This window comes from Crocodylus porosus, unplaced genomic scaffold (assembly GCF_001723895.1).
Source record: "Crocodylus porosus isolate Cpor-Errol unplaced genomic scaffold, CroPor_comp1, whole genome shotgun sequence".
Taxonomy (NCBI): domain Eukaryota; kingdom Metazoa; phylum Chordata; order Crocodylia; family Crocodylidae; genus Crocodylus; species Crocodylus porosus.
Genome location: NW_017728886.1, coordinates 123,047,284 through 123,072,490, shown reverse-complemented (window position 1 = coordinate 123,072,490; position 25,207 = coordinate 123,047,284). Strand labels below are relative to the sequence as shown.

The 25,207-nt window shown below is 41.5% G+C and overlaps 1 protein-coding gene across 1 annotated transcript in view; it reads left to right on the top strand.

Moving 5' to 3' along the window:
• Positions 1–25,207, top strand: part of SEMA5A (semaphorin 5A) — a 429,765-nt gene that overhangs the window by 43,216 nt on the left and 361,342 nt on the right. The window contains exon 2 of the mRNA XM_019541437.1: positions 8,587–8,686. Coding sequence (XP_019396982.1) covers positions 8,587–8,686 — 100 coding nt within the window. The remainder of the gene's footprint in view (positions 1–8,586; positions 8,687–25,207) is intronic.

Below are 25,207 nucleotides of genomic sequence, written 5' to 3'. Positions count from 1 at the left end.
CCGGTGCTCTTTCCTGCCAAGGCAGGGGGTCGGACTAGATGATCTACCTAGGTCCCTTCCGACTCTAGCTACTATGAAACTATGAAACTGTGGCCTTGACTACTCCACAGTCTGACTGGTGAACTGGCTCCGTCAGACCCAGAGAGTGGTAGTTGACAGAAGCAAATCAATGTGGTACTCAGTGACTAGTGGCATCCCCCAAGGCTCTGTTCTCAGATTTGTACTCTTCAGTGTCTTCATAAACAATCTGGACACTGGCATCAAAAGCGGACTGGCCAAGTTCACTGACAAGGCCAGACTTTGGGGAAGAGTGTCCATGCTTGAGGATAGGCTGGTGTTCTAGGCTGACCTCAATAGGCTTGCATGGTGGGCGCATGAAAACCTGATGGCATTCAGTACAGAGAAGTGCAAGGTACTCCACCTCGGGAATAAAAATCTGTTTCACACTTACAGGCGTAGCAATGCTACATTCGCTAGCACCATGCCCAAAAGAGACTTGGGGGTTATGACTGACCACAAGATGAATATGAGTCACCAATGCGATACTGCAGCTGGCAAAGTGAACAAAACTCTTGCTTGGATCTACTGATGCATCCTGAACAAGACTCAGGGTGTCATCCTCCCACTGTACTCGGCCTTGGTGAGGCCACAGATGGAGAACTGCATCCAATTGTGGCCTCCACAATTTAGGAAGGACATGGAGAAGCTTGAAAAAGTCCAGAGGAGATCCATGCGCATGATCAGATGCAAAAGAACCGGCCTTGCGAAGAGAGGCTGCAAGCTATGGGACTCTTCACCCTGGAGAAGCGCAGGCTCAGGGGTGACTTGGTGGCATCCTATAAGTACAAAAGGAGTGTGCATCAGGATCTGGGGGAATGCCTGTTCACCAGAGCGCCCCAAGGGACAAGATCCAATGATCACAACCTCCTGCAAGACTGTTTCAGGCTGGACATAAGGAAGAATTTCTTTACTGTCTGAGCCCCTGAGGCCTGGAACAGACTCCCCCTAGAGGTGGTGCAAGCTCCTACTCTGAACACTGTCAAGAAACATTTGGACATTTATCTTGCTGGGATCCTTTGATCCTAGGTGACTTCCTGCCCCTTGGGTAGGGGACTGGATTCGATGATTTTACGAGGTCCCTCCCAGCCCCTAATGTCTATGAACTCTATGAATATATTATATAGAAGTTGTCATGTGTAATGCACTTAGACACATCTGACTTTTCTGGTTATTTCATTTTTTGTACATAAAAAAAAAAAAAAAGCTGTTGGCTTCCCATCCAGCCACTCACTGCCCCCCGCTCCCGCCGCTGTTGCTGCTACTGCTGATGGTGGCTGCAGCTTCTTCATGTCTGGGGTGTGTGGGATCAGGGCAAGAGTGGGGCTCCACATGGGCTGATTTGCCCTGGTCACCTCACCCTGTTCAGATTGGCTCTGGGCTAGAGACAAAAGTTGCATACAAACCGATTTAGTTATCAGAAATTGGGTTAAACCTGTAACAGAACAGAAGTTCAGCGCACATAACCTGCTTTCAAAATAGCCAGAACCAGTTTAAGATAAATCTGATTGGATGTGGTATCAAACTTAACTGATTTAGGTCAAACCAGTTTGTGGAACTTCTGTCCCAGACTCCTCCTCAGCTCAAGTTAAATCACAGTCCCCTAGCATCCCAGGATGCTTTATATCCCTGGGCTGTTCAGTCTGCTCCAGTGGAGTAGGGACTGCCCGCCCCTCTTCTCTATATCCTGCTTCCTGCCTGCGTCTGTCAGCCTATGGAGGGGAGGGGAAACCCCCCCCCCCAACCTGTGTCTACACAGCGTGTGGGGGGAAGCCCATGGTGGGGGCTTTTTGCCCATCTGCAGCCCTTCCCCTGATAGGGACAGCCCAGGTAGCTGCAGGCATTCCCCACCTCCCCCTTTTCTGTATAGCTGATGCCACAGGAGGGATGGGGAAGGAGTTCCCAAGGCCCCAGGAAGGTGCCAGCACCAGAGGCCCCTGCCTCAGGGGGTTTCCCCCACCCCAACTCAGGGTCCCCCAGCCCAGGGCAGCCCCAGGGAGCTGAGGGGAATTCTTTCCTTCCTGAACCCTACAGCTGCTTGCCTTAGCGCCTGCAAGTCTCAAGGATAGCCCAGGGCAACCTCAGAGAGTAGAGGGAAATTTTTCTGCTCCTGTGTATCTTCTTGCCTGTGACTTGCAGCAGGGGAGGCAAAACCAGCTGGAGAGGAGAAGTAGTTCCCTCTTCTCCCTGAGGTTACCCCCCGCTATCCTTGGTCAGCAGGCTGGGAGACGTGTTCTAGTCCCCCTCCCCCACCTGACCTGGGTCAGCGCAGGCCTCCCCCTGTCTTTCCCAATTGAAAACTGAACATCAGTTAGAAGAAGCTGCCTAGATCGAATTGATTCTGCCTTGGGCTTTTTGACAGTCTGTACTTAGCCTAAATGAGCTCATTACACTTATTGCCAGTGATTAATTAACATAACTTATTGTCCAAAATAAACCATGAAGTACCTGACATACCTATTGATGCACTTGGCCTGAGCTCTGGGTAAGGGAGAAATGTGCTTGAGGGTGTCAAACAAAATACAGCTGGGTTTTGAGAAAACTGATAGCGCTCTTGGTTGGAAGGTATTGAATAGCTGCTGCTCATGCTTTCCTACTGCAGTCCAGAAATGGTACCTTTTTTCTCTACCTGGAGTGAAAGCCAGTGACTTATCGCCAGGAGTGTGCTTAATTCACTGCTGTGAGGAGAGATTGGAATGAAAGAGCTAGGAAAGGAGGAGTGGAAATACAGGAAAGAAAAATGAGAGTAGTCAAAAGATAATAAAATAAAATGAAACAGGCCCACAGATGTTATTTTTCTTGCTTCCTAGTTCTTTTTTTATGCGCAGGATAGTGTCCATTTTCCTAACAGTTTTGGGTGCATTTTTTACTTGGAGAAATGTTTGCTTAATGAAGTGAGGCTTAACATGACGACTTAAAAATCCCACTGAAATGGATTTATTGTGTTTTCAAAAAATTGCTCAGCAACCTTTTTTCCTCAAATATATTTAAAAAAAAAAAAAAAAGTTGAGGAATTTGAAATCCTGAAATGTCACAGTGGAGAGCCTGCAGGTGCGCCTAATTAGAGCCATACAGAAAGAGGGGCTGCAAGCACTTCCCCAAGTGTAATACTGTGAATGAGGGAACAGGTGGATCTTTTTCTGTCAGCTTGTCAGCTAACTTAATGGATTCCTCTGGGGTTAATGAGGCTGGCGCCAGGGCAGCAGGGGTAATGGAATGGAATCAAACATGGCAGGTCAGAGCCGAATGCTACCTCATCTTGTTGCCTTTGAAGAAGTTACTAATGTCTTACCAGCCATGAGAGGAATCATCTGTGGAAATTATGCTGGGCCCATGATATAAGATTACAGGGGATATTTTACTGAACTTAGTCTAAATTTATGTCATAGTATTAGAAAATAACCACAATATGGAACAGTATTTTTTAAGCAGCGCCTGGTAAGATTAGTGAATTTGTGGTACAGGTGCCACCCAGAGACTCCTGTTAATATTGCAAACTTAGTAGTTTGTTAAACGGTGAAATAAGATAACTGCTATTTTTCTCTTGCAGAGTATCCTGAAGAAGTCTGCATTTGCACTGTGTCTTGGTACAATTGTAGTAGTGTGGTAACTTTGTTAGATGTGTACGCACACTGACACACAGGGCAGTGCAACACAAGAAGTCCTTGGCATATTGTGCATTAAAACTTTAATATCCACATTAAAATATTTCTTGTGAGGCTTGTGCCTGCCTTTTAATTGTGTTGTTTGCAGTTGAGAGTGCCCCTGAATTCAGTTACAAGCTTGCCATTGCATCCCTCACAGGTTTGCTGTCAGTCTGCTTGTCTGTTTACTCATGAGGTCCTGAATAATGATAGCAAAGTTAAGAGCAACTTACTTATTTCAGTTGCAAAGAACTATATTACCTAGCAACTCCAGACAAACCTCTGGACAATATAGAGAGCAAAAAACCCCATAGTCTGCTGGGCAGAAATTAATTGTAGATTAGGATTATGACACATTTTGGAATGACTTTATTTGGACAAGTATCTAATATCCCTCTGAACAGTTTTTGAATTATTATCATAATTTGTCTCCGGTTCTTTAAAGGACTGTCTTAATTTTTGTTAAAGGTTGATGGGGGGTTTTAGTATATTTGTTTCGCCTTGGATGTCTGAGTCCAGCAAGCTTCTTGCTTTCCAATACACCTGAGGTTGCTAAAAAAAAAAAAAAAAAGAGAGAGAAAAGAAAAGAAACACTGTAGATCACTAGTATCTTCCTTAATGTCTTTCAAGACCAATGCAGCTTGTTCATCCTGTTTTTGAAATGTGCAGATAAACCTTGCATCAACTTCTGCGGATTCCAGGTGTTGGCACTTTATTATATATTATTAACTTAGAACTCTACTAATTAAATTTAAGTTACAGTAGTATTGAATGAGCCTGAAGAGACCTTGTACCAGATAAACTAGGGACAGAGATTCAAAAAGCCTGCACCTGAATTGATTCAATCTTTGCAGGTTAGTTTAATCTGCGTAGGCTAAACCGGTTTGTAACCATACAGACATCCCCTTTGGACTGAGGAAATGCAGGCACATACCTTCCCTTCCACAGTACTGAGCTAAGGGGGGCTTGGCCAGGCCTCAGCAGGACTCTCTGATTAGGTCGTCCCCTCACCCCCGCCATACGCACTGTTGATAACAGAGCATTGAGTTGCATAGCAGGGAGTTGCACAGAGAGTTAGTATGTTTCAGCCCATCAAACAAAACAACAGTTTTCAAGCTGTTCTTAAACAGCTTTTCCAAGGAAAGAACATCGGGACATTACCAGCTACCTGTTGATTTAGCTCCAAAAAGCCCTAAGCTGGCACTGTGACGTCTGCCTTTGTCCTGTCTCCCACTGCATGTACCATAGCCAGCATGTGGTATGCTAGCTAATGCTGAGAGGCCTCTGTGTAAGGCAGAGGGGAGTTGGGGAAACCCTGCTTGAGCAGGGAGTGTGTGTGGTGGGGGGTGGAGCAGGAAGAAGCCAGGCAGACACTGTTGTACTTGCAGTCTCTGCCAGAGCTACAACCAGAGAACAGAGAAGTGTGGCCAGCCCTGCTGGGCTAGAGCAGAGCCCTGTTCAGAGTAGTAAAGCATCCGAGATGCTGGAGGACTCTGATTTAACTTAAACCAGGAAGGGGTCTGGGACAGACATTGCATAAACTGGTTTGACCCAATTCAGTTAAGTCTGATACTACATTCAACCAGGTTTATCTCAAACCAGTTTCAGGCATTTTCAGATTGGTTTATGTGCACTGAACATCTGTTCTGTTACAGGTTTAAGCCAGTTTCTGATCACTTAAACTGGTTTATGTGTAATATTTGTCCCTAGCCTAGTGTAAGGTCCTAACCTTGCCAACATTATGCATGTGCTTAACTTTAAGCAAACAAGAAGCCCCATAGAAGTGCACAGGTGTTCTCAGAATCAGAGCCAAAACCTACAAAGTGGAATAGCAAACAAGCAAGGTGGTGATTAGCTGAGTTTGTCTGGTTGTGTGTTTGGTTGTGTCTTGTATAACTGGGGATAAAGAGGATGAAGGGAACTGCAGGGAGATGAGTTACTATCAGGAAGGGGGGAGAGATTGTCACAGTTTTGTTGTTTGTCCTCCTCTGATCAGCAGGCAGTACAACTCCGTTACATATCAGCAGGCACTGTACTTAAATTACATGCTTAACCATGCTGCAGTTATTATATAAGCCTATAGCTATATTATTTTGGTAAGTATGTTATGTTGTGTCTGTACAAAAGTCATTCATGAAATACAATTACTATTACTTAGCAATTGTATTTGAATGGCTATTACTTTGCCATGGTGTCCAGATTTTAAGGAAAAATACTGTTAGACCCTCACAGCATCTTGTACACTTCTAACAGTAAGGACACTGATGCACAAATCTTTTATCATCTATTAGAAGTGACAAATCTTGAATCTCTTTTAATAGCATTTCTTTGCCTGTTTAATGATATATGCTTCACAGAACAAGTCCAGAGCAGCCTGGTACTTCCGAGTTTGGGGCATGAGTGCAGATATAAGTGGGCAAGGCTGGCTTGGGCATATTCTAGTTGCAGCCATCTGCTGCTAGATGGTAAGCATAGCCAGCATGTCTTGGCTGAGGCCATGCAAGAGGAAGTTGGCAGGGCACTGAATGCAGGTCTGAGGCTAGTCTTTCAATCACTGCACCATTCTTCTTCTTTTACTGGAGTGTTTGGGTTGCTTAGATGTCTTGTTTACCTAGTTGCTTTTGTGAGTACCACAGGGGATGCCCCTAAACTCATTCGTGGTTCTGAGTAAAGAACCACCTGGGTGCTGGACTTCGCTTTTGCAAAGATCAAAGGCCCTGACTTGTACCTCAGGGGATTTGTGCAGTGCATTTATCATAATTAGTCAAGCTTGCTGCATTACTGTTCTGCCATGGATTCCTGCTTTAGTTAAAAATCAATTCATAATCATTATGACAACATACAGTTAGATGCACTGGCCAGCAGTGGACCCAAACACAAGGGCAGTGCTGAAAATCAGAGAAGTGTCTTTGCTTGTTAAGACCATTAGGGTCATAATCTGAGACCTTGTTATGCACATGATATAGTCTTTCACTATGTCCCATTTTATTATAGGACTCATGCCCCATTCATTGCAAAGGATGTACTACATTTACTGGATGAGCGCAGCTGTTGTTCCCATTTATTCAGTGTGTCCTCTTTTCTTTTCTTTTCTTTTCTTTTCGGAGGCTTCTCAAACCTTTCTCTGAGAGCATGCCCAGTGCAGATAGAAATTATGATGAATTTAGCTGTCAAACTATACTCGGTACTCATAAACTGACATTTTTCATTGACTTGTAATTGTCCAGGTATATGCACAGTGATATATAGAGAGATTTTAACTGGAAGAATGAAACATACTTTCCTGATAGATGAGTGATGCATCTGCCAAACTTCAAGATGTTTTTTTCTGAATGTGACCTTTGCAATTTAGTAAGTTTCTTTAATGTGGTCAAAAGAATATTTTTTTTTCCTCTGGGAAATGGCTGGATCATTTTTATTGAAACTTAAAAAAAAATCAGACTAAAGCAGACACCTGGCCTGTACAATGTCAGTTCAGTTGTTTAAAATTTGGCGAAGTGATAAGCCAGTGAAAAGAGGTGCTTAAAATATTGAAGAGCTGTAATGGTAGGGTGGCAATTCTCCATTCGGGTGCCACAACACCCTAGGGTGCTGCCAGATCCTTTGAAGGGTGCCTGCAGGTTGAGGAGATAAACAGGTATGAGGATATAAACCCAGATTTTGTCTTTCCTGCCTGTAGGCTCTCCCACTCCCCCTGCCAAGCCCCTCTGCAAAGAGGCGAGGACTGTAATAAATAAGTCAGCTTTTGAAATGGTGCTGCTCAATTCACAAGTGTTATGGGAGGGTGCCTGGAATCGAAAACGGTTGAGAACCACTGCTATGGGGGATGCTACTAATTCTACTTACACTTATGAAATTGTTCTTTGAGGTTGGGCAGTACTACTTCTGTGTATACGTCAGCTGTAGATACCACATTGATGCTATCGATGGATTACCACAGAAACGTAGATTCAGTTAGTACGGCTTAGTGGTTAGAGTCAAAATATTTTTAAAGAAATGCTTCTTTGTTCTCTGAATTGAAGGAAAATCCCACAGAATCAGATTTTTGCATTGTTGCTATTCTCTGAAAAGCTGTAGATGAGCCTTACACCACTTAGGTTTGCATAAATAGCTGGGATGCCTGATGTGTAAGCAAATACTCATGTCATGTATTCAGCTCATCTCTGCGTGCGTAGAGCCAGACAGGCATGGTCATATGTACAACCAAATAGCTGACTTGTGTCAGCCCATCAAGCACTTCCATTTCATTTGTTGGTTAGGTGTGCTTACTTCTGTGTATTTAACTTAATACTTAACTTAAAAGATTAGGACATAGGAGCAACCTGTGTATGTGAAGGGTGTGCTGCTGATTCTGAAAAAATTGGAATTTGCCTTTTAATCTTCAGCTTTTGTACTTTAGCCTGCTCATTGACTCTTGAGAAATTTGTGACAAAAACTTGTGGATATGGTAACAAGTCAAATATTGCCAGTTTTACTTACTGTGCCCTGCTGAACCAGGATTCATAGTGGGGTGGTCAGTCATCGCTGTTTCTGGTTTACTTGTAAAGAAAATGATTTTGTTTACATTTGCTTATCCTTTACGAATCTTGCTCGTACTGTACTTTTGTCTACATTGTTCAGAGCTTAAGAAAGAAAATCACATCTGGTTTGTAAATCAGCTCAATATGAGTATCTCGTTCAGCTGTTTATAGGGTGACTGCCCTCTGTGTTTTATAGGTCTGTAGAGTAGCTTATTTGACATAGTGGTGAAAATCTCAACTGGTTCCTTGTAGGGATCACCTTGGGAGCCTCTACACCCCCGCAGTACTCCTGAAGTGTAATATTTACCTGATACACTGTAGTTATGACATCTTCAGTAACAAGCGTATTTTTTTCCATTCTTTAGAAATTGCCCCCTGGTTATGTGTGTTTAGAGCCGAGAATGCTGTGGACTTTTCGCAGTTAACATTTGACCCGGGACAGAAAGAACTTATTGCTGGAGCAAGGTGAGAAATATATTTCCTTTTAATCATGTTGGGGTCTGTTCTACTGAGCCACATTCTGTGTACAGCATTCACACAACTCTGCTGCCTTTCGTTATGAAGACCCATTGAACTGGCTGTATCTGAGGTGTTGAGGGTCATGTATTATTATCGAGGGTGTGATGCACAACATGAATGCTATGGAGTAATTCACTCCAGATTTTGTTCCATAGAAAACTTACTTTGTGGTAAGAAGCAGGCACACAACCCAGTCCCTCAAGCTGGACCAAAATAGGCCCTGTTGTATTGCCTGGCAGCCAAGTGGCTGGGAACCAGTGGGCTACCCCAGGATAACAAAAAGGGAGCTGACTCATACCATGTTTTCAATGAGTAACTTTACCCTGAATGCTAGTGATTTATAGCCTAGTAGGGCTATGCATCATGTGCCTGCTCCGCTTCTAGATTGGAAAGTCAATTTATTACATAGTAAATGTGGCATGGGCATGCACCATAACGTAGTTTTGAAAGTGCCAAGTGGGCACAGAGTACCGAATGACTTGTTCTGTATTCTTGATTTTAGTAGGCTTGTGCTGCAGGCATTGCACTCAGAATATGATCCTATGGTAGTTAAAGGCAGCCTTATTTTAAGACAGCGTGGCAAGACTTGAGTTCAGGCTACCTTTTTTAGCAGCTTCAAGTGTTGATTATTCAGTGCTGCTTTTTCCTCTTCTGTGATTCTAGTCATGGTCCAGTGTTGTCATCTACATCTATTAAAGACTCTCAATCAGGCAAGAATAGTATAAGTCTTGATCACTATTTTTTTTCAGTAGGCTATGCATTATGGCAGTGGTTGTCATGGCGGTTGATAGCAAAACACATTCTGGTGCTGTGCAGAATTTCTTCTCTCCAAGTAGTAATGCATTTATCAGTTTTCAAACTGAGTTCTTACAATCTAGTAGAACAGTTATGTTTCCAGAGACTTTAATCAAATACACTTAAAATTTAAATATATTTTTGGGTGCATTTCTCTTTTTAATTTATAGAGCACCCAAGTTCTCTATATTATGGGTATTGTGCTGCTGCTATACATATTTGTTTCTGGGCACAAAACATAATCCACTGTATGGAGAAGTTTAAGAAATGCACTTGGCATCAAACTGTGCTGTGATGCATAAAGATGTTTGCAAAACAGAATTAGCATCAAATTCTGCCTTCAGACCTGGGCAATCTCCATTGTTTGCAGTGAGAGTGCAGTTAGGCATTTCTGGCACAATTTGCCTATAAAGCTTACATCATTTAAAAAGTTGTTTCAAGGGAAAAATTTTAACCATTCCAATTTTTAACTTCTTATTTTAAAACAGGAGATTTGTACGTACATAGATACATAGTTAGACATTTAGCAGGCTGAACCTCCCATCACAATTACCAGTTTTCTCATTTGTTTTTCACCTTGGGATGGGATTTGGGCTTTTTCTTTTCATTATATGTTTGCACAGAGCATGGAGCGGTGTTTGGTCTGTATTTGGAGTCCCTAGGTACTAGAATTGATTAATTGTAGTATTAATTAGAGTATAAAAAGAAGCTGTTTTATATATCTGAGGACAAAATTTAGGTTGATACTAGAGGACAAAATTCAGGTTGATACTATTAAATCCATTTCTGTGTAGTATGAATAGTAAATAAATCTTTCTTTGTCTTTCAGCTCATAATAAACATTTGTTTCTAGATATCTGACAGATACATACTAAAATACTCTTCTATACCTAAAAATTCTAAGTACATAGTTTTGAAGACTACAATAGCAACAATTAGTTATATGAGACTTAGTGTGAATGCAGTCCTTGTTGAGAGCTTTGCATGTTTTGGAAATCACTTCTGACAATGCTGATTAGGTGTATGCTAAATAGTCAGCAAAAGTGTTATGAATTATCTCCTCCTTTTTAACATCATTAGCTATTTTCCCTTTTTGCCCTTAGCACAAGTTGAGGAGAGCTGGGACAGTTGAATGTATTCAGTTTTTTGAATGAAAAAAGGCTAGACTGTAATAGTTCAGGCCTTTTTGAGGTGAATGCTGTGTAGCAGGGGTGTAGTGCTGTTCCTGCTGTTTGGTTAGCTGTGTCTTTATGCATGGTTGGGTTAACAGAGCAGCAACACTTCTGTTTGGACTGCAATGTCTTCACAATGGAAAACTAGGGATGCTTTCACTCTGTCTGGTGGCCAAAAAGGTGGTTATTCAATATGGAGTTATTTAACAATTCATTCTTTAGACATGCCTGTAAGGTCATGTACTCATCCCATTGACAGCTCAGTGTTACTATGCTATGGATTCTCCTTTGTATAGGGGAATCCTCTAGTGAAGCCAAGTCAGCACATCTACTTTACTTTCCTATCACCTGCTGTTCCCACCCCCCATTCCCTGTAGTATATTTCATCCTTAAATTCCAAGATCTTTCATGTGACCTAAAAGCTTTTGATTTTTTGTTCTTGGGGAGGGAGGGAGGGATGGACATCCCACGGTGTCTGTATTTGCCAGTTCGTTTTCTAATGGCACGTTGATAACTCCTCTTAGTTAACTGTGCTGGAAGTCCTTCTTGCAACTGTAAATCTACTGTACCAGTAGTTATATTCAGTTTAGGAACATTTGTACATCCCCAAATTTTGGAGCGAGAAGAGACGATCCTCTCTTTGAGCACGTTCTTTCCTTGAAGATTCAAATCTTTGCTTTCTTGCCAAGGGGACAGTATTGTAGTGGGTTCAGAGTGTTATGGTTGTGATAGCCCAGCGAATACACAAGAAGCAAGGTTTGTTTGGTAATAACATCTTTTACTTCACCTACTTTGTAATTGAGAGAGATGTTACACAAACAGTCAAGGCATAACATTCCCAGATTTTCTACCTCAGGTCTGGGTATTTGGTGCCTGAAAGCTTGTCTAACATGTCTGTCCAATTATGTAGTTGGTCTAATGAAAGATATTACCATAAAAGCCTTGCTAAGGTTAGTGTTGGCATTATCCTTTAAACCAGGGGTAGCCAGCCAGCAGCACAAGTGCCACAAGTGGTATAGGCAGTCCTTGTGGATGGCATGTGACAGACTAGGGAGGAGATGGGCAGCACAGAGGCAGGCAGGACAGGGAGCAGAAAGCAGAGCAGCAGCTTGGTCAGGGAAGCAGAAAGCTAAGCAGATCAGGTAAGGGAAAGTGATCAGAGTGGCACTCAGGAAGCCACGTGGCATGCCTGCCTTAAAGTGCTTTAAACAAAGTGGTGTGGATAAAGCAACAGCAGTATCATGACTTATTCTCTGCCTTATATTTGATGGTGTCATCTTAATAATGCAGTTTTTCCAATTACTTGAAAGAATGCCCCTCAGAATTCTTGTGTGATGTGGGAATGCATGGCCTGTCCTAACCTGCAGACTTTTTACCCAAACAGATAGCAAGGAAAAATTGTATAGTTTTCATTGCTGCCAGTGGTTCCTTTTGGTAGTGCACTGATTTCCCTTAGGGAATTTAAACTTCTGCCATAATAAGCCACCACCCGTATAGGCCCTTTTGGGCACATTCTGGTCGGTTTGTTAGGTGCATAAGTAGACTAAGGCACCAAACTATCATCCTGTTTCACCCAAAAAACTGTTAATGCAAAAAGTGGATGATGGCTTCTTTTGGTTCTGCTATCATGATGTAAGGGGGTTTAATTGTACCTTCCACTTGCCCCCCAAAAAGGGCTTAGCAAAGTTTCCACTATGAATGAAGCATGTGTCCAGCCTGTTTACTTGCTCAACTCCTCAAACTTCCTCTAACTCCAGCCCCCAAAACAAACAAACCCCAACTTGCAGGCTCCTATATTCTCCCCTTCAAAGCCCAGAACAGCTGGCAGAGGGAGGTCATATCCCACTTCTGTTAGCTGCTGCTTCCATCAAGCCTTATCCTGAAGACAGTACCTCAGCTTGCAGTGCAACTAGACAGGGAAACATAACCTGCATCATTGTGAAATGTAATACAGAATGGCACAGACCTGAGGGAGGTACTTTCTTTGGCTAAGCCTCCCTGTTGCTAATGAGGCATATTGCCTCATTTTCTCTTTTTGATACCTCTTAATTTGAAAGTGACTCCTCCTCTTCCACCCATTTTTCTGTGCAAGGGGAACAGATGCCCTTATGCAACTTCAGATGGTAAGAGAAGTCATTTCACATCTTGACAATGTTATTTGACATTTAAACTAACACTTGAGGTGTTATTAATGTCAAGGGGCAGGGGGCTTATTTCTTATTCTTTTGTGGGAGAGGAATTCAAGGAGATTTCAAGGGGGATTTCCCCCTGAATATCTTCCAGTCTGGTAATATAGTTTGGAAGCAGTGATTTTCAGAGAGTTGCTTAGCTTGCATGGATTAACAACCATTTTACTTCTGCACAGAGTTTTCTCTATATTTCTTTTCCTTCAATTCTGCTGCTTTTACATTTAAGCAAACATATAAAACAAACAAATGTGAAGTCTCACATGGAAAGCAATATCTATGAAGTATCACCTGAATCCACCATAAGTTAGAGTTGCATTTGAAAGGGTTTCTTATATCAAATCTGGACAAAACTGCCATAACAGCAAAGAATCTGCTATTTTGTACCTGAACAGATTTCAAACCTAAGCAGACATAAAAGAAATGACCTTATCTTTTTGATTCAGCTTCAGAAAACTTTCACTTTTCTTTGACTATGCACTTTGGGCCATTTTATCAAAACTGGGCAAGAGAAATTCCTCCCCTCTTCCCCTACTCTCTTCTCCATATTTTTCCAAATGAATTTTGCTACACAGACAATTTGTGCAGAACTGTCCCAGGCAAGTACTCAATTCTATATTGTCACTAAGAGCCAGGCTAAGTCATCAGTCATTCCAGGAACTGCTCCCTTGTTCCAGAAGTCCTCTTCCAATCATGTGTGCGCGTGCGCACATATATAATCTTATTTTGCAGTGTAGGCTGACAGAATAAGTATTAAGTATTGATGTTGTTTTAAAACAAAAGTGCTCTAACAGTTGTGCTTCAGTTTCAACATTTTACTATAAAACAATCACTTGTTATAATCTCTGGTCATCCTGGAAGTTGATCCCTGCCATCAAGTAAACAGATGGTCCAAAGACAATCCCCCTTGAAATCTCCTTGAATTCCTCTCCCACAAAAGAATAAGAAATAAGCCCCCTGCCCCTTGACATTAATAACACCTCAAGTGTTACTTTAAATGTCAAATGACATTGCCAAGATGTGAAATGACTTCTCTTACCCTCTGAAGTTGCATAAGGGCATCTGTTCCCCTTGCACAGAAAAATGGGTGGAAGAGGAGGAGTCACTTTTCAAATTAAGAGGTATCAAAAAGAGAAAATGAGGCAATATGCCTCATTAGCAACAGGGAGGCTTAGCCAAAGAAAGTACCTCCCTCAGGTCTGTGCCATTCTGTATTACATTTCACAATGATGCAGGTTATGTTTCCCTGTCTAGTTGCACTGCAAGCTGAGGTACTGTCTTCAGGATAAGGCTTGATGGAAGCAGCAGCTAACAGAAGTGGGATATGACCTCCCTCTGCCAGCTGTTCTGGGCTTTGAAGGGGAGAATATAGGAGCCTGCAAGTTGGGGTTTGTTTGTTTTGGGGGCTGGAGTTAGAGGAAGTTTGAGGAGTTGAGCAAGTAAACAGGCTGGACACATGCTTCATTCATAGAGAGGGAAGGGATAAGGAGCAGGCCTTCAGCTGGTAGGTGCAGCATTTTCAGGGTCAGTGAACTCCATCTCATGCTTAGCCATATCCTTGCAGCTTCCTTGTGAGAAGCAGTGCTTTTCTTTGTTCAAGGAACTACCAGTCTCTGCGCCCTAGGGCTAAATACAGGCAAGTCAAAAAGCCCAAGTCTGAATCAGTTCAGTTTTTGCAGGTTAGATTAAACTGAGAAACAACTGGGCACACATTTACTTTAGATTCAGGAAATGCAGCCACATGCCTGCAGTGGCTCAGGCCAGAAGCCGGTGGGCACTAGAGCATAGCTTTCTGGCAGGTAGCCACAATGGGCTGTGTGTTCACTTTGTCTTCCTGCTGCCTCCTCAGTCTCTGGGATTTGCAGTCCAGAATCACAACAGAAGGACTCTGCAGAGTTACTCATCACTTCTTCCTGCTTCAAGTGCCTCTGGGATTTGTAGTCCACAGTTGCAGCTAAGTTTCAATAAGTTTAGCAGGGCAGGATAGCTCTTTACTTCGGGAAAGGGGGTTTTAACTGGGGGAAGGGGTTAACCCTTCCACCCCCAGTCCTAGACCCCAGCCAGAGGAGTTTTTTTGGGAGTGGTGGGGGCAGCCTCCCCAAGCCTCCTGCCACAGCAGACCACACAGCCCAGTACAGGGATGGAAAACATGTTGGGATGCTGGGGGACTCTGATTTAACTTAAACCAGGAAGGGATCTGGGACAAAAGTTCCATAAATCATTTTGACCCAAATCACGTAAGTCTGATACTACATTCATCCAGGTTTACCTTAAACTAGTTTCAGCCATTTTGAAACTGTTTTATGTGCTCTGAACTTCTGTACTGTTACCAATTTAAGCCAGTTTCTGATTACTTAAAGTGGTTTATGTTTAACTTTTGTCCGGAGCCTAGAAGAAAAAGGCAGGACAGAAGTATGTAGCTCCTTGCAAACACCTGAAAATGGGACTATGTAGAGCAGAGGAAAGCTAAATGACCTTTGTGCAGGCTGAGGGCCTGCACTGCCAGCACTGGTACAGGAGACAGAGTAGGGCTGACTGAACTGCATAGGAACTGGACAGTGTAAATTTCATCATACAGTCATCGCCAATTTGTGGCAACACCCAGTAAGAGCAACGCCCTTTACCAGTCACATTTTCTTTTCCATGTATTCAGGGGGCTGGCCCTACAGACACTTCTCCTTAGGGAAAATTGTAGCATCAGGGCACCAACATGTTGCTGTGAACTGGTATTTACTATATTAGGACCTGGGGTGGAAGATTAATTAATTGTACTAAATTGAATTGGTGGATGGGTGACTGGAATACACTGCAACTGGAGATACCCTTCTCCAGCATTCTCCTCTCTTTCCCTTGGGGCACCATTCAAAATCTAGGTCTGCTCTTCAGGGTTTCTCTGCTGTCTGCCACACACTCAACCCAATTGTATGCTACTCCTTGTTTACGTTTTTGCAATAGTCGCTTGCTGCTGCAGCATTATACTTTTACCATGAACTTAGTATCTCTTTCATGTATGTAAGGTTTCCTAAGCCTTCCCTCTCTGCCCTGTTTTTGGAAGATGTGCTATGGCTGCTGTCTTATCTTGGTCACACATACAATGGTCTTGGTCACATACAAGCTGCAGCAAATGTTCATTCTTTATAGTTATTTAGTCACTTTTTGATTCAAGCAATACAAAATAAACCATCACTTTCTCCTGCCTCTCAAATAAATTGCTTTATAACAACATTAACTGCTAGTTTTGACATTTTGTATAAATAATTGTGCTTTTCTTATGCACATTCCTTTTTTTCCATTCTGGAACAAATAAGTGCCAAACTGAGAGAGACCAAAACAAATATTAGTTCAGGAAATTTAATTTATTGGAAGACAATTTTCAACAAAGTGTTTTATGAGTCAGTGCTTTGATATAAATAATTTTTAAAAAATGAAAGAAAGGAAGTTTTTTTTTCTGAGGTTGTAATCAATTTAAATCTCAGCTATATAGAACAGATAAAAGACAGGAGCTTTAAAGTAGTTAATGCCAGTTGTGTGAGGAGAGAAGGGAAATCTGTTCCTTGCTTTTGAATCTGAATTGATTTGATATTTTCTTGGAATCTGCAGCTACTGTGCTCACAGCAGAGAGCCTCTGATTCATGTTTGAAGTTTGAGGTTAATTTTGGTTAAGTCTCTTTGCTCATTTTGTACCAGCTTTAGCTCTATTCCATCCCATCCAGTCATTTTGATCAGAGGTAGACAGAATTTATGTTTGGCTTGTACAGTTTTGCAATTTATACTCAGAATTTGAATCTTTGGCCCCTTTGGAGAGAGCTGTATATATTTACAAGTCATTTACCTTCTTTTCATTTCTGTGCTTGGTACTGATTTCATTCTGGAGATGCTGTAATCACTCTCTGATCAGCAGTCCGATATAAAGAAGCACAGTTTGAAGGGGGTGTGTGGAGATTTGGATAAAACTGTGACGAAGAACAAAACATGGAAAGACCATAGGTTCTTCCTTTCTTATCATCATGGCAAATAAGGACACAAGAATTTAAGAACTGTCATCCCGGGTTAGACTAACAGTTTGTCTAGGTTGGAATCCTGTTTCTTTGCATGACTAATATCAGAACGTTTGAAGATCAAAGCCTAACAGTAGACAATTTGGGAACCACTAGGAATAACCTTTCCATAAGAAAGTTTTATCCTAACCCTTATTAGTAAATGGTTGTCTTATTTCCTTAAGCAGTGTCTCTTGACCTTCACTGCCTATGGGCAATAACAGCATTTGTGCAAGTCACAGGTAACTAGCAATGTTGTATTTTACCCTGGACTAGCACAATTAGCATCAAGGATGCAGATAGTTACTGTGTCTAGAAAAGGGGAAAAAAAGAAAGTTAGGGATTATTTAGTCCATGTACAGCTATTCAGTTTCTCCTGGGAGAGTCACTGCTCTCCCTCTAGAAACCTGAAGTGTACAGATGTTCAAGATTTTTTTGCCCAAATGGCTGTTTGGGAGAAAAATAATCCAGGAGCAACCAAGGTTAAGCCACTCTTGGGAGAGTTTCTCCAGAGAAAGTGAATGTCTGTACATACTCTCTTTTGAGAGAAGCTACAGGAGAATGGTCTTCCAGCATGCCAGGGTGCTTTTGTTTTCTCTTCTCCCCAGGAGACAATATGTTGATTGCTGGGCTTCAGTGCTCTAATGGAACAGGGAGCAAAACATGGCCCTTCACAATCCTCACATTGTGCTGCAAGGAGATAAGACACAAGATAACCCTGAGCATATTGGGGTTAGCCAATCAGGGCTGCCCTGTGCAATACTGCCTTCTGTCTCCAGGCAGACTAAAGGAGTCTGCAAAGCATACTGTGATATGTGCACAGGTGCCCCCAGACTACACAGCATTGGCATGGCAAGCTTTCTGCTCTTCAGGGGTTCAGTATTCAAATGTCTATTCGGGTGTTGCTGAGTGTGTTTTTCCACCAGGAAAACAAATGTGGGAGAATTCTCCCAAATCATTTGAACGTGGGTATGCAGGCAAGTTTTGCTTGGTAATATCATTTATTAAAGTGACATTGTTGGAAAGATGTTAGACAAGGTTTTGGGTGTAAAGTTTCCTTCCTTAGCTCTGGGAAAGTAGCAGATACAGTCTCACCTAAATACTAGTTAGAACAGTGACTTTTGTAAAACTCCATTATGTAAATGCAAGTAATGACTTAAAAAAGGGACAGGGACATTAAACCTGTAGGGCAAAGAGAAGTTATCAGAAATTGCTGCAAAGAAAGTTTAAAAAAAAAAAAGAAAAGAAAGAGATTGACATAGATATTTATATAAAAGGATAGCACCATTCAAAGGAGAAGAGGACCATTACTACTTGTGGAATATGAAGAGGTAAGCAGCTTCTGATCTGATAACAGCTGAATGCTGTTATCCCTTTTTTAACCTCTCTGTGTATGTATTTATTTCAACTACTTTATAATTGTTTTGTAGCTACTTCTGATAATTTCTTTTTGCTCCAAAGGTTTATAGTCCTCTTCCCTTTTTAAGTGACTGTTTAAATTTACATAAATGAAATCAGTGGTGTACAGAACTGAGAGGGTGTTTTAAATTAAACACTTAGGAATAAGAATTTTCAAAGTTAAAGTTGTGTACCTTGGGAACTTCATTGTTCTGAGGCAGACATTGCCTCCTTTTTTACCACTGATATCTATGTTGAGTGGCCAGAAAAATACTAGTTTTCAAGGGGGAAAAAAGGGTATCCTCTCCTACAGCAGCAGTGAACCATAGTCCTGCATGCCACGACCATTTTTTTTGTCCTCCCTGCTGTTGGGAGCTAGATCCTCTGCAGGAAAGGTACAGTAGGGATGGATGGAGGGGACAGTAAACTGTCCCTCTAGCTCCTTTTTGGCACACACCCTTAGTTAGGCAGCTCCAAGGGCTTGTGCCCCACTCATCCACCCATCATGATATTACTACTTCCGATACCAACATTAATACATTTAAGGTCAACCACTAGTTATTGCATCTATATTCCTTTTTACCCTCTACATCTGAAGGCCAGATTATTAGCTTTTCTCCTGTGGAATGTCTTCTTCGGTGAATTTTCCCCTTTAATGAAAATGCAAGGAAGGCAGAAGCACATCCAGTAGGAATTGCAGTACTATGGTGCATAGCTGAGAGAGAGAGAAAAAAAAAAAGTTCTCTTTCCCGTAGCACCATGTATTTTTCGATCAAGATGAGTCCATTTACAAGAAAAAAGATGGCTTTAATATCACATAATTTTAAACTAGACAGTTATTTCCTCACATTTCACACCAAAGCAAAACATTAATTTTGTAAAGTTAATTCAACTAATCAACTAAAATGAAATCACAAATAATTTTCTACAAAACATTGAAGGGGAAAAAACCCAGTTAATTTCAGTGTGAATAGGAGATCAAGGACAATGGCCAAAAACTGCATATAGAATCTGATTTGTGCCATCCATCCCTATGGCCTTAGTTCTCTGTGCTCTGAATAATTCCTAGACTATCTGTGGTCAGCCTTCCACCTGCTCTGCTTCTACCGTGTATGTCCCATTTCCACACTGGTCCATAGTACTGCCTGGAGCTTGTCTGTGCCCTCACAGAGCCAGCTGGCATATTTCATCCTGTTCCTTCTGGGAATAAGCAGAACTTTCCCAGAAAGATTTTCTTTGCCTGAAGATGCGTGTATTATGCCACATTTGGGAAAGGAAGTTCTGCCATACCTGCTGCCATTACATTTTTTCTTCCATCACACTTCATGGAGCATCAACAGCAGGTGGGAAAGAGGCAGAAGTAGCTAAGTTGTGTTGACAAGGTGTGCATTATTTTTCCCCGGCCTCACAGGTTTTCCATTGGAGAAGGAATATCCTTGGCCACTCCAATTTCCTCTGAGACTGGCAGAATTATTTAAATGTGCATAATTAGAAGAGAGAGAGAGGAGAGTCATTTTGGATAAAACAGGAACCAGCCAGAAACCTCTCCCTGAACTGAGTTAAGGCAGAAATGTTGCTGAAGTTTCACATTTTTTCATTAGTTGCTCACTTAATGGTACAGAATTAAGAGGACAATATTTTGAAGGTTGTATAATTTTTGCCAACCCCCCCCACCTTCCTATGGAAAACAAGACGTTCTAGAAACGTTGTGTGAGAGAGCCTGCTCTTAAGGCTTAGTAGTTCTGTTTTTAGGATCTTAGTTTGGAAGAACTTACGGCTTCTTATCGGCAGTGTGCCCCGGCCACACGATTCCCCCATTACTATTGCCCATGTTGCTTATTGGGAGCATGTTTTGCATCTGTTTTGCATGGCATTTTCTAGAGCTGCAGTGCCCTTAATTGTAGGCTCTCACAAGTTAATTGAAGTTGCTTCAAAGAGCATAACTTCCTCACAGGTGGCTTATTACCCCAGTCACTCTTTAGTCCCCTGATAAAGGACTGCACCAGTAGGCTTGTTCACTTAATTAAATGTGTATTTGGGAACCTTAATTTGAACTATTACTACCCTTTGTTTGAATGAGGAAGTCAAATTAAAGGATTCATTAACATCTGTTTAAGAACCTCTTCAGTAAAAGAACAGATAACTTTACAGGTTTGCTTCTTGTTGCTGTCTGCTGTCAGCAGGAGAGTCTAGGAGCTTCTGTTTAATGAGGTGTTCAGAGCACTACCTAGCGAGAGAAAATGCAGGTACCAAGAATTTGCATGGAAATGCTTTGACAAAGTATCTGTTTGTTTTGTCCAATTAACATTTACTTTCAAAAACATCGGCATCTCTCTTTGAATTAATACTTCTGATCTAGTTTAAGAACTGGAGATCTCTGAACAGAGCACTTCTGGCTAGTTTTCAATCTCATGCTGGTTTTATACCTATGTAAATCCATCGACTTCAGTGGCTGTACATTTCATTTGCCTTAGATTTAGGGTAATATCTTTGCAGCAAAAGTAGCTCAGGCTCTTCTACAGGTGTTTATTTCTTTATCTGATCCTGACTGCATATAAAGCTCTCCACAAGTATGGTAGTGGTATACACCTGATCTAGGTGGCCTGTGCAGAGCTCTGTGCCAAAGTTTGATTGCTGTTTACACTTGGACTGGTGATCTGGCTACTTATAGTGAGCAATATAATCATAATTCCATCTAAGATGTATTTTCATGCCCCCTTGCTTTTATGTTGGAAGTTTAAATACACCAAGTCAATATTTATACCCAATGTTGTATATAGCATCTTGTATTGTATTTCTCCCTCACCTCTCTCCTCTCCAACCTTTAAGCTGTATCACAGTCAGATACAATTATGTTAATTTTAGTCCTTTTTGTTGTAGTTTGCTTCTGCCTTCTTGCAAACAGTCATTACTCTCCATCCTCTTACCCAGTAAGATAACAATCTTAATTTAATCACTTTAAAAATGGCCACAGATGGACTAAACTGTCTAGGGTTTCAATATTGATCCAAGTCAGTTGCCGATAATGACTCTGAGGTGATGTAAGGGAAATGTTTAAACTCCTTTTAAAGGGAAACATGATGTAACTTGGAGTGTAAAATAATTGAAAAACAAAGTAGACTGTATAGGATTCCAATATAACTTACTGCTAGATATATAGACTGAATGCTGCCCAAATATGTTAGCCCTACAATTTAAAAATATATATATATATATTTTTCTTTCAGTGGAAGCAGTTTTAAGATGCTGTCTTGTTCTTTATGTTCTGCTGCAGCATTTCAGATTAGCCAAGATAGTTGGCTAACAATTCAGATTAACCAAGCAATGCTAAAAACAATGCTGCAAAAAAATCTCCCCATTCACTTCTGCTGTGTGTGTACATTTGCTGAAAAATGTTATGAGATAGGTGGTTCCAGGATCTTAGTTTCAGATGTGGCCAAGCCAGCAATGCTGGGTTCTCCTGGCAGCACTCTCATGGTACTTGTGCCCTATTTTTTTCAGCATGGGGCACATATTGGACAGGAGCCAGTGGATAGGGATTGTTTCCTGGTGGCAGTTTCAGATCAGATGTGGAGGCCATACAGACAACCCTGCAAACTTGATAACAATCTCAGACAAACTCCCAAAAGCAAATTCAGAATTGACATGCACTTACCAGTACACTACTTTAAGAATGATTTCCACTTAGGACATCTAAATTTGTGTAACTTCCATGTGCAAGAGCTGACAGAAGTGGTAGAAAGATTTAAATTAAAGTGTGAGTTGAGACTAATTTAATTTACACTTATGTATATCTTTCTTTTAGTTGCTTTTCCTACTGTCATTTTGTGCTGCCCTTTGGTATGGAAGCTGCATCAACTTTCATATGAACTAGATCAACTTAAATGCCATATGTCTGCTTAATTTAGAATTTACTCAGCCTCTGAATATGGCCCTGGGGACAGAGCATTCTTGAGCACTTTCATAGTTTCATAGATTTTCAAACCCAGAGGTGGCCATTAGATCATTTACTATGACCTCTTGCACATCACAAACCATTAACTTCCACTTAGTTACCCATGTAGTGAGCCTAATAACTCGTCTGACTTAAAGCACAATTTCCAGAAAATCATTCAGCCTTGATGAGAAGACTCCCCAATGTGAAGACTCCTCTATTTTCCTTGGTTTGAAATTACTTTATATTATATATAACGTAAAGTTATTTGTTTCTGTTTTGCATTTGTTTGGCTGTAGCTTCTAACTATAGGATCTTGTTTTGCCTCTAGGAACTGGTTCTTTCTCCCTGTGCAAGTATTGATATACTGTAATTCAGTCACTTCTCAATCTTCCCGTGTATAAAATAAATAGATAAAGCTGTTTAAGCTTCTCTTTCTAAGGCATTTTTCCTATCTCTCAAGTAATTTTTACGCTAACCTTTTTTACCACTACATTGCACTGGGATTTCACTATGTGGTGGTTTGTCCACTGTGATCCCTAGAGTCACTGCCTTCCCCGATACAGCTCCCATCCTATTGTAAGGAACAGTTGTCATTAATACACATCTTGAATGAATGGGTCCAGTTTACCAAGTCATCTACATCACAGTGAAAGATGCAAAGCCCTCATTATTTACCACTCTACTGTTTTTGCATCATCCTTCAATTTTATCACATTGATTTTTAATAGTTCCAGATAATTAGTAAACATGTTGAATCACACTGGGGCTAATGGTTAACACTCTACAACCCCACAGGAAACATTCTTATTTAATGTTGACTACATATTGCCAGTTACTTTGAAATATGCCAGTTAGCCATTTCTTAACCCATTTAACAGATGGTTTATTTGTATTGAGCAGTGGGCACTTTTAATGAAAATGTAAATGAATACCAAGTCAAGCACCTTATAAAGCAATTCATCTCACAGTTACCTTTATGAAACTTGCTTCCAATCTCTTCAAAGAATGAAACTGGCTTGTTTGCAAGACCTATCTTCCACAGAAATATGACTGCAATTAATCATCTTGTTCCCTTTTAAAATTTGTATTAATTGAATTCCATACCTGTGTTTCCATTATTTTTCCCAGGGTTGATGTCAATTGCTTGCTGTGTTTTAGTACTGGCAAAACATTAACACTTTTCCAGGTTTTCTGGAATTTCTCCACTATTTCAAGTTTTATTAAAAGTTAATTCTACCCTTCCAGAGATCTCCTCAGTCAACTTGCTTAGGACTTTTGGGTGCAACTTCTGTGGACCTACTGATTTAAAAAAAAAAAAAAAAAAAAAAATTTTTAGCAGCAGCAGCAGTAATGGCAGTAGTTTATATAAAGCTTATATTAAAGCAATATAAAAAATGAACAATACTATTGATGTATGCATCTACCTGTCTGTCTATACCAATACCAGCTAAAGTTTATATAATTGAAAATGTTTGCTAAACACATACAATGAGGGCACCTATACATGCGCTCCAATGCTTTCTGTTTAGAACATGTCAGAGCAGGCTCGATTAATTGAGTCTAATCCAAACAGAATGCTCCAGCGTGCTGCAGCGTCTCATGTTTTCAGCATCCCTGTGTTTCAAAATGACAGTGGGGTACTTTTAAACCTTGAGTAAGCTTTAGTTAAAGTGGCCCTCACTGCCATTTTGAAATGCAGGACACTGAATTCACAAAATGCTGTGGGTTTTTTAATTAGAGTGGCTTCCGAGAGCTGCAACCAAACTAGGGTTAGGTTGATCTAAATGCCACTCTGTACAGACATTTGGGAAGGTTAGATCAGGGAAAAACTGCCCAACCCAAACTAACTTTAGATCACCTAGGAGGTGAACTATGTAGATCAGGCTAACCCATGCTCTGACTAAGATGAACGTATGTACCAGCACAACCCTGGAGACAACACTGCCATTCCCTTTGGGGGCTTGCTTGCCCCCTTTGGACACATTAACTCCTCTGCAGACCCAATAACCCTTCCCTACCCACTTTGGCCTACTTGTATCATGTTCCTGGCATGACTCCCAGCACCGGCAAATGTGTGTACATGCAGAACCTGATCTATGATCATGCAGCTTACAGTGAGCTCCATGATTGTAGATCAGATCCTAGGAACACATGTACATGTTTGCTGTGTCTCCTTGGGGCAAAGAAAGCCCAGCCACTTGCCCCCCCAGCCCTGGCAGGGCTCTCTTTAGCCCTCCAACATCCCAACCTCCTACAGACTTATATGTCAGCTTCCTTGATTCCCACCAATCCCCTCCCTCCCATGGACCTGCCAGCTCCCCCGATCCTGCCAACCCCCCTGTGGACCTGCTAGCTTCTCTGATCCCACCAGCATCCCTGATCCCACCAGCTCCTTCCCTGCAGACCCCACCTACCTCCAATGGACCCACTAGCTTTCTCAATCCTGCACGCTGCTCCCTGACTTACTTAGATCAGGCTCCTGGCACCGGCAATGTCTGTATAGCTGGTACCCTACTACAAGCACGCCACTTAAAGTAAGCCATGTGATTGTCGAAATCTACTCTACTTGTTGCTAGCCCTGTCAGCCAATATTTTTTTTTCTTCTAGTCTTTTGCTTCCCCTATCCATTTTCTACATATTTTTTAATATTGATTGCTCTCTTATTTTTTCTGCCTTTACTTCCTCCTGGAACCCAGGTGGGGTTTTACCCACAGTTGTCCCCTTTCTTCAGTTAGGAATAATGGCATTTTGTGGCTGACTAATAAACAGCACAGCCCCCACTCCTCCAAAAAATAACTCCTGCCTAGGCGTATGCATCAAAGGTCTGGGTGACCACTCATGCATATACCATGATCCAGAAGGATCAACGGTTGCCAAGTAAACAGTACTTAAATTGTACATAATTGAGTCATTAAATGCATATGCATAGTTTCATAGTTTCA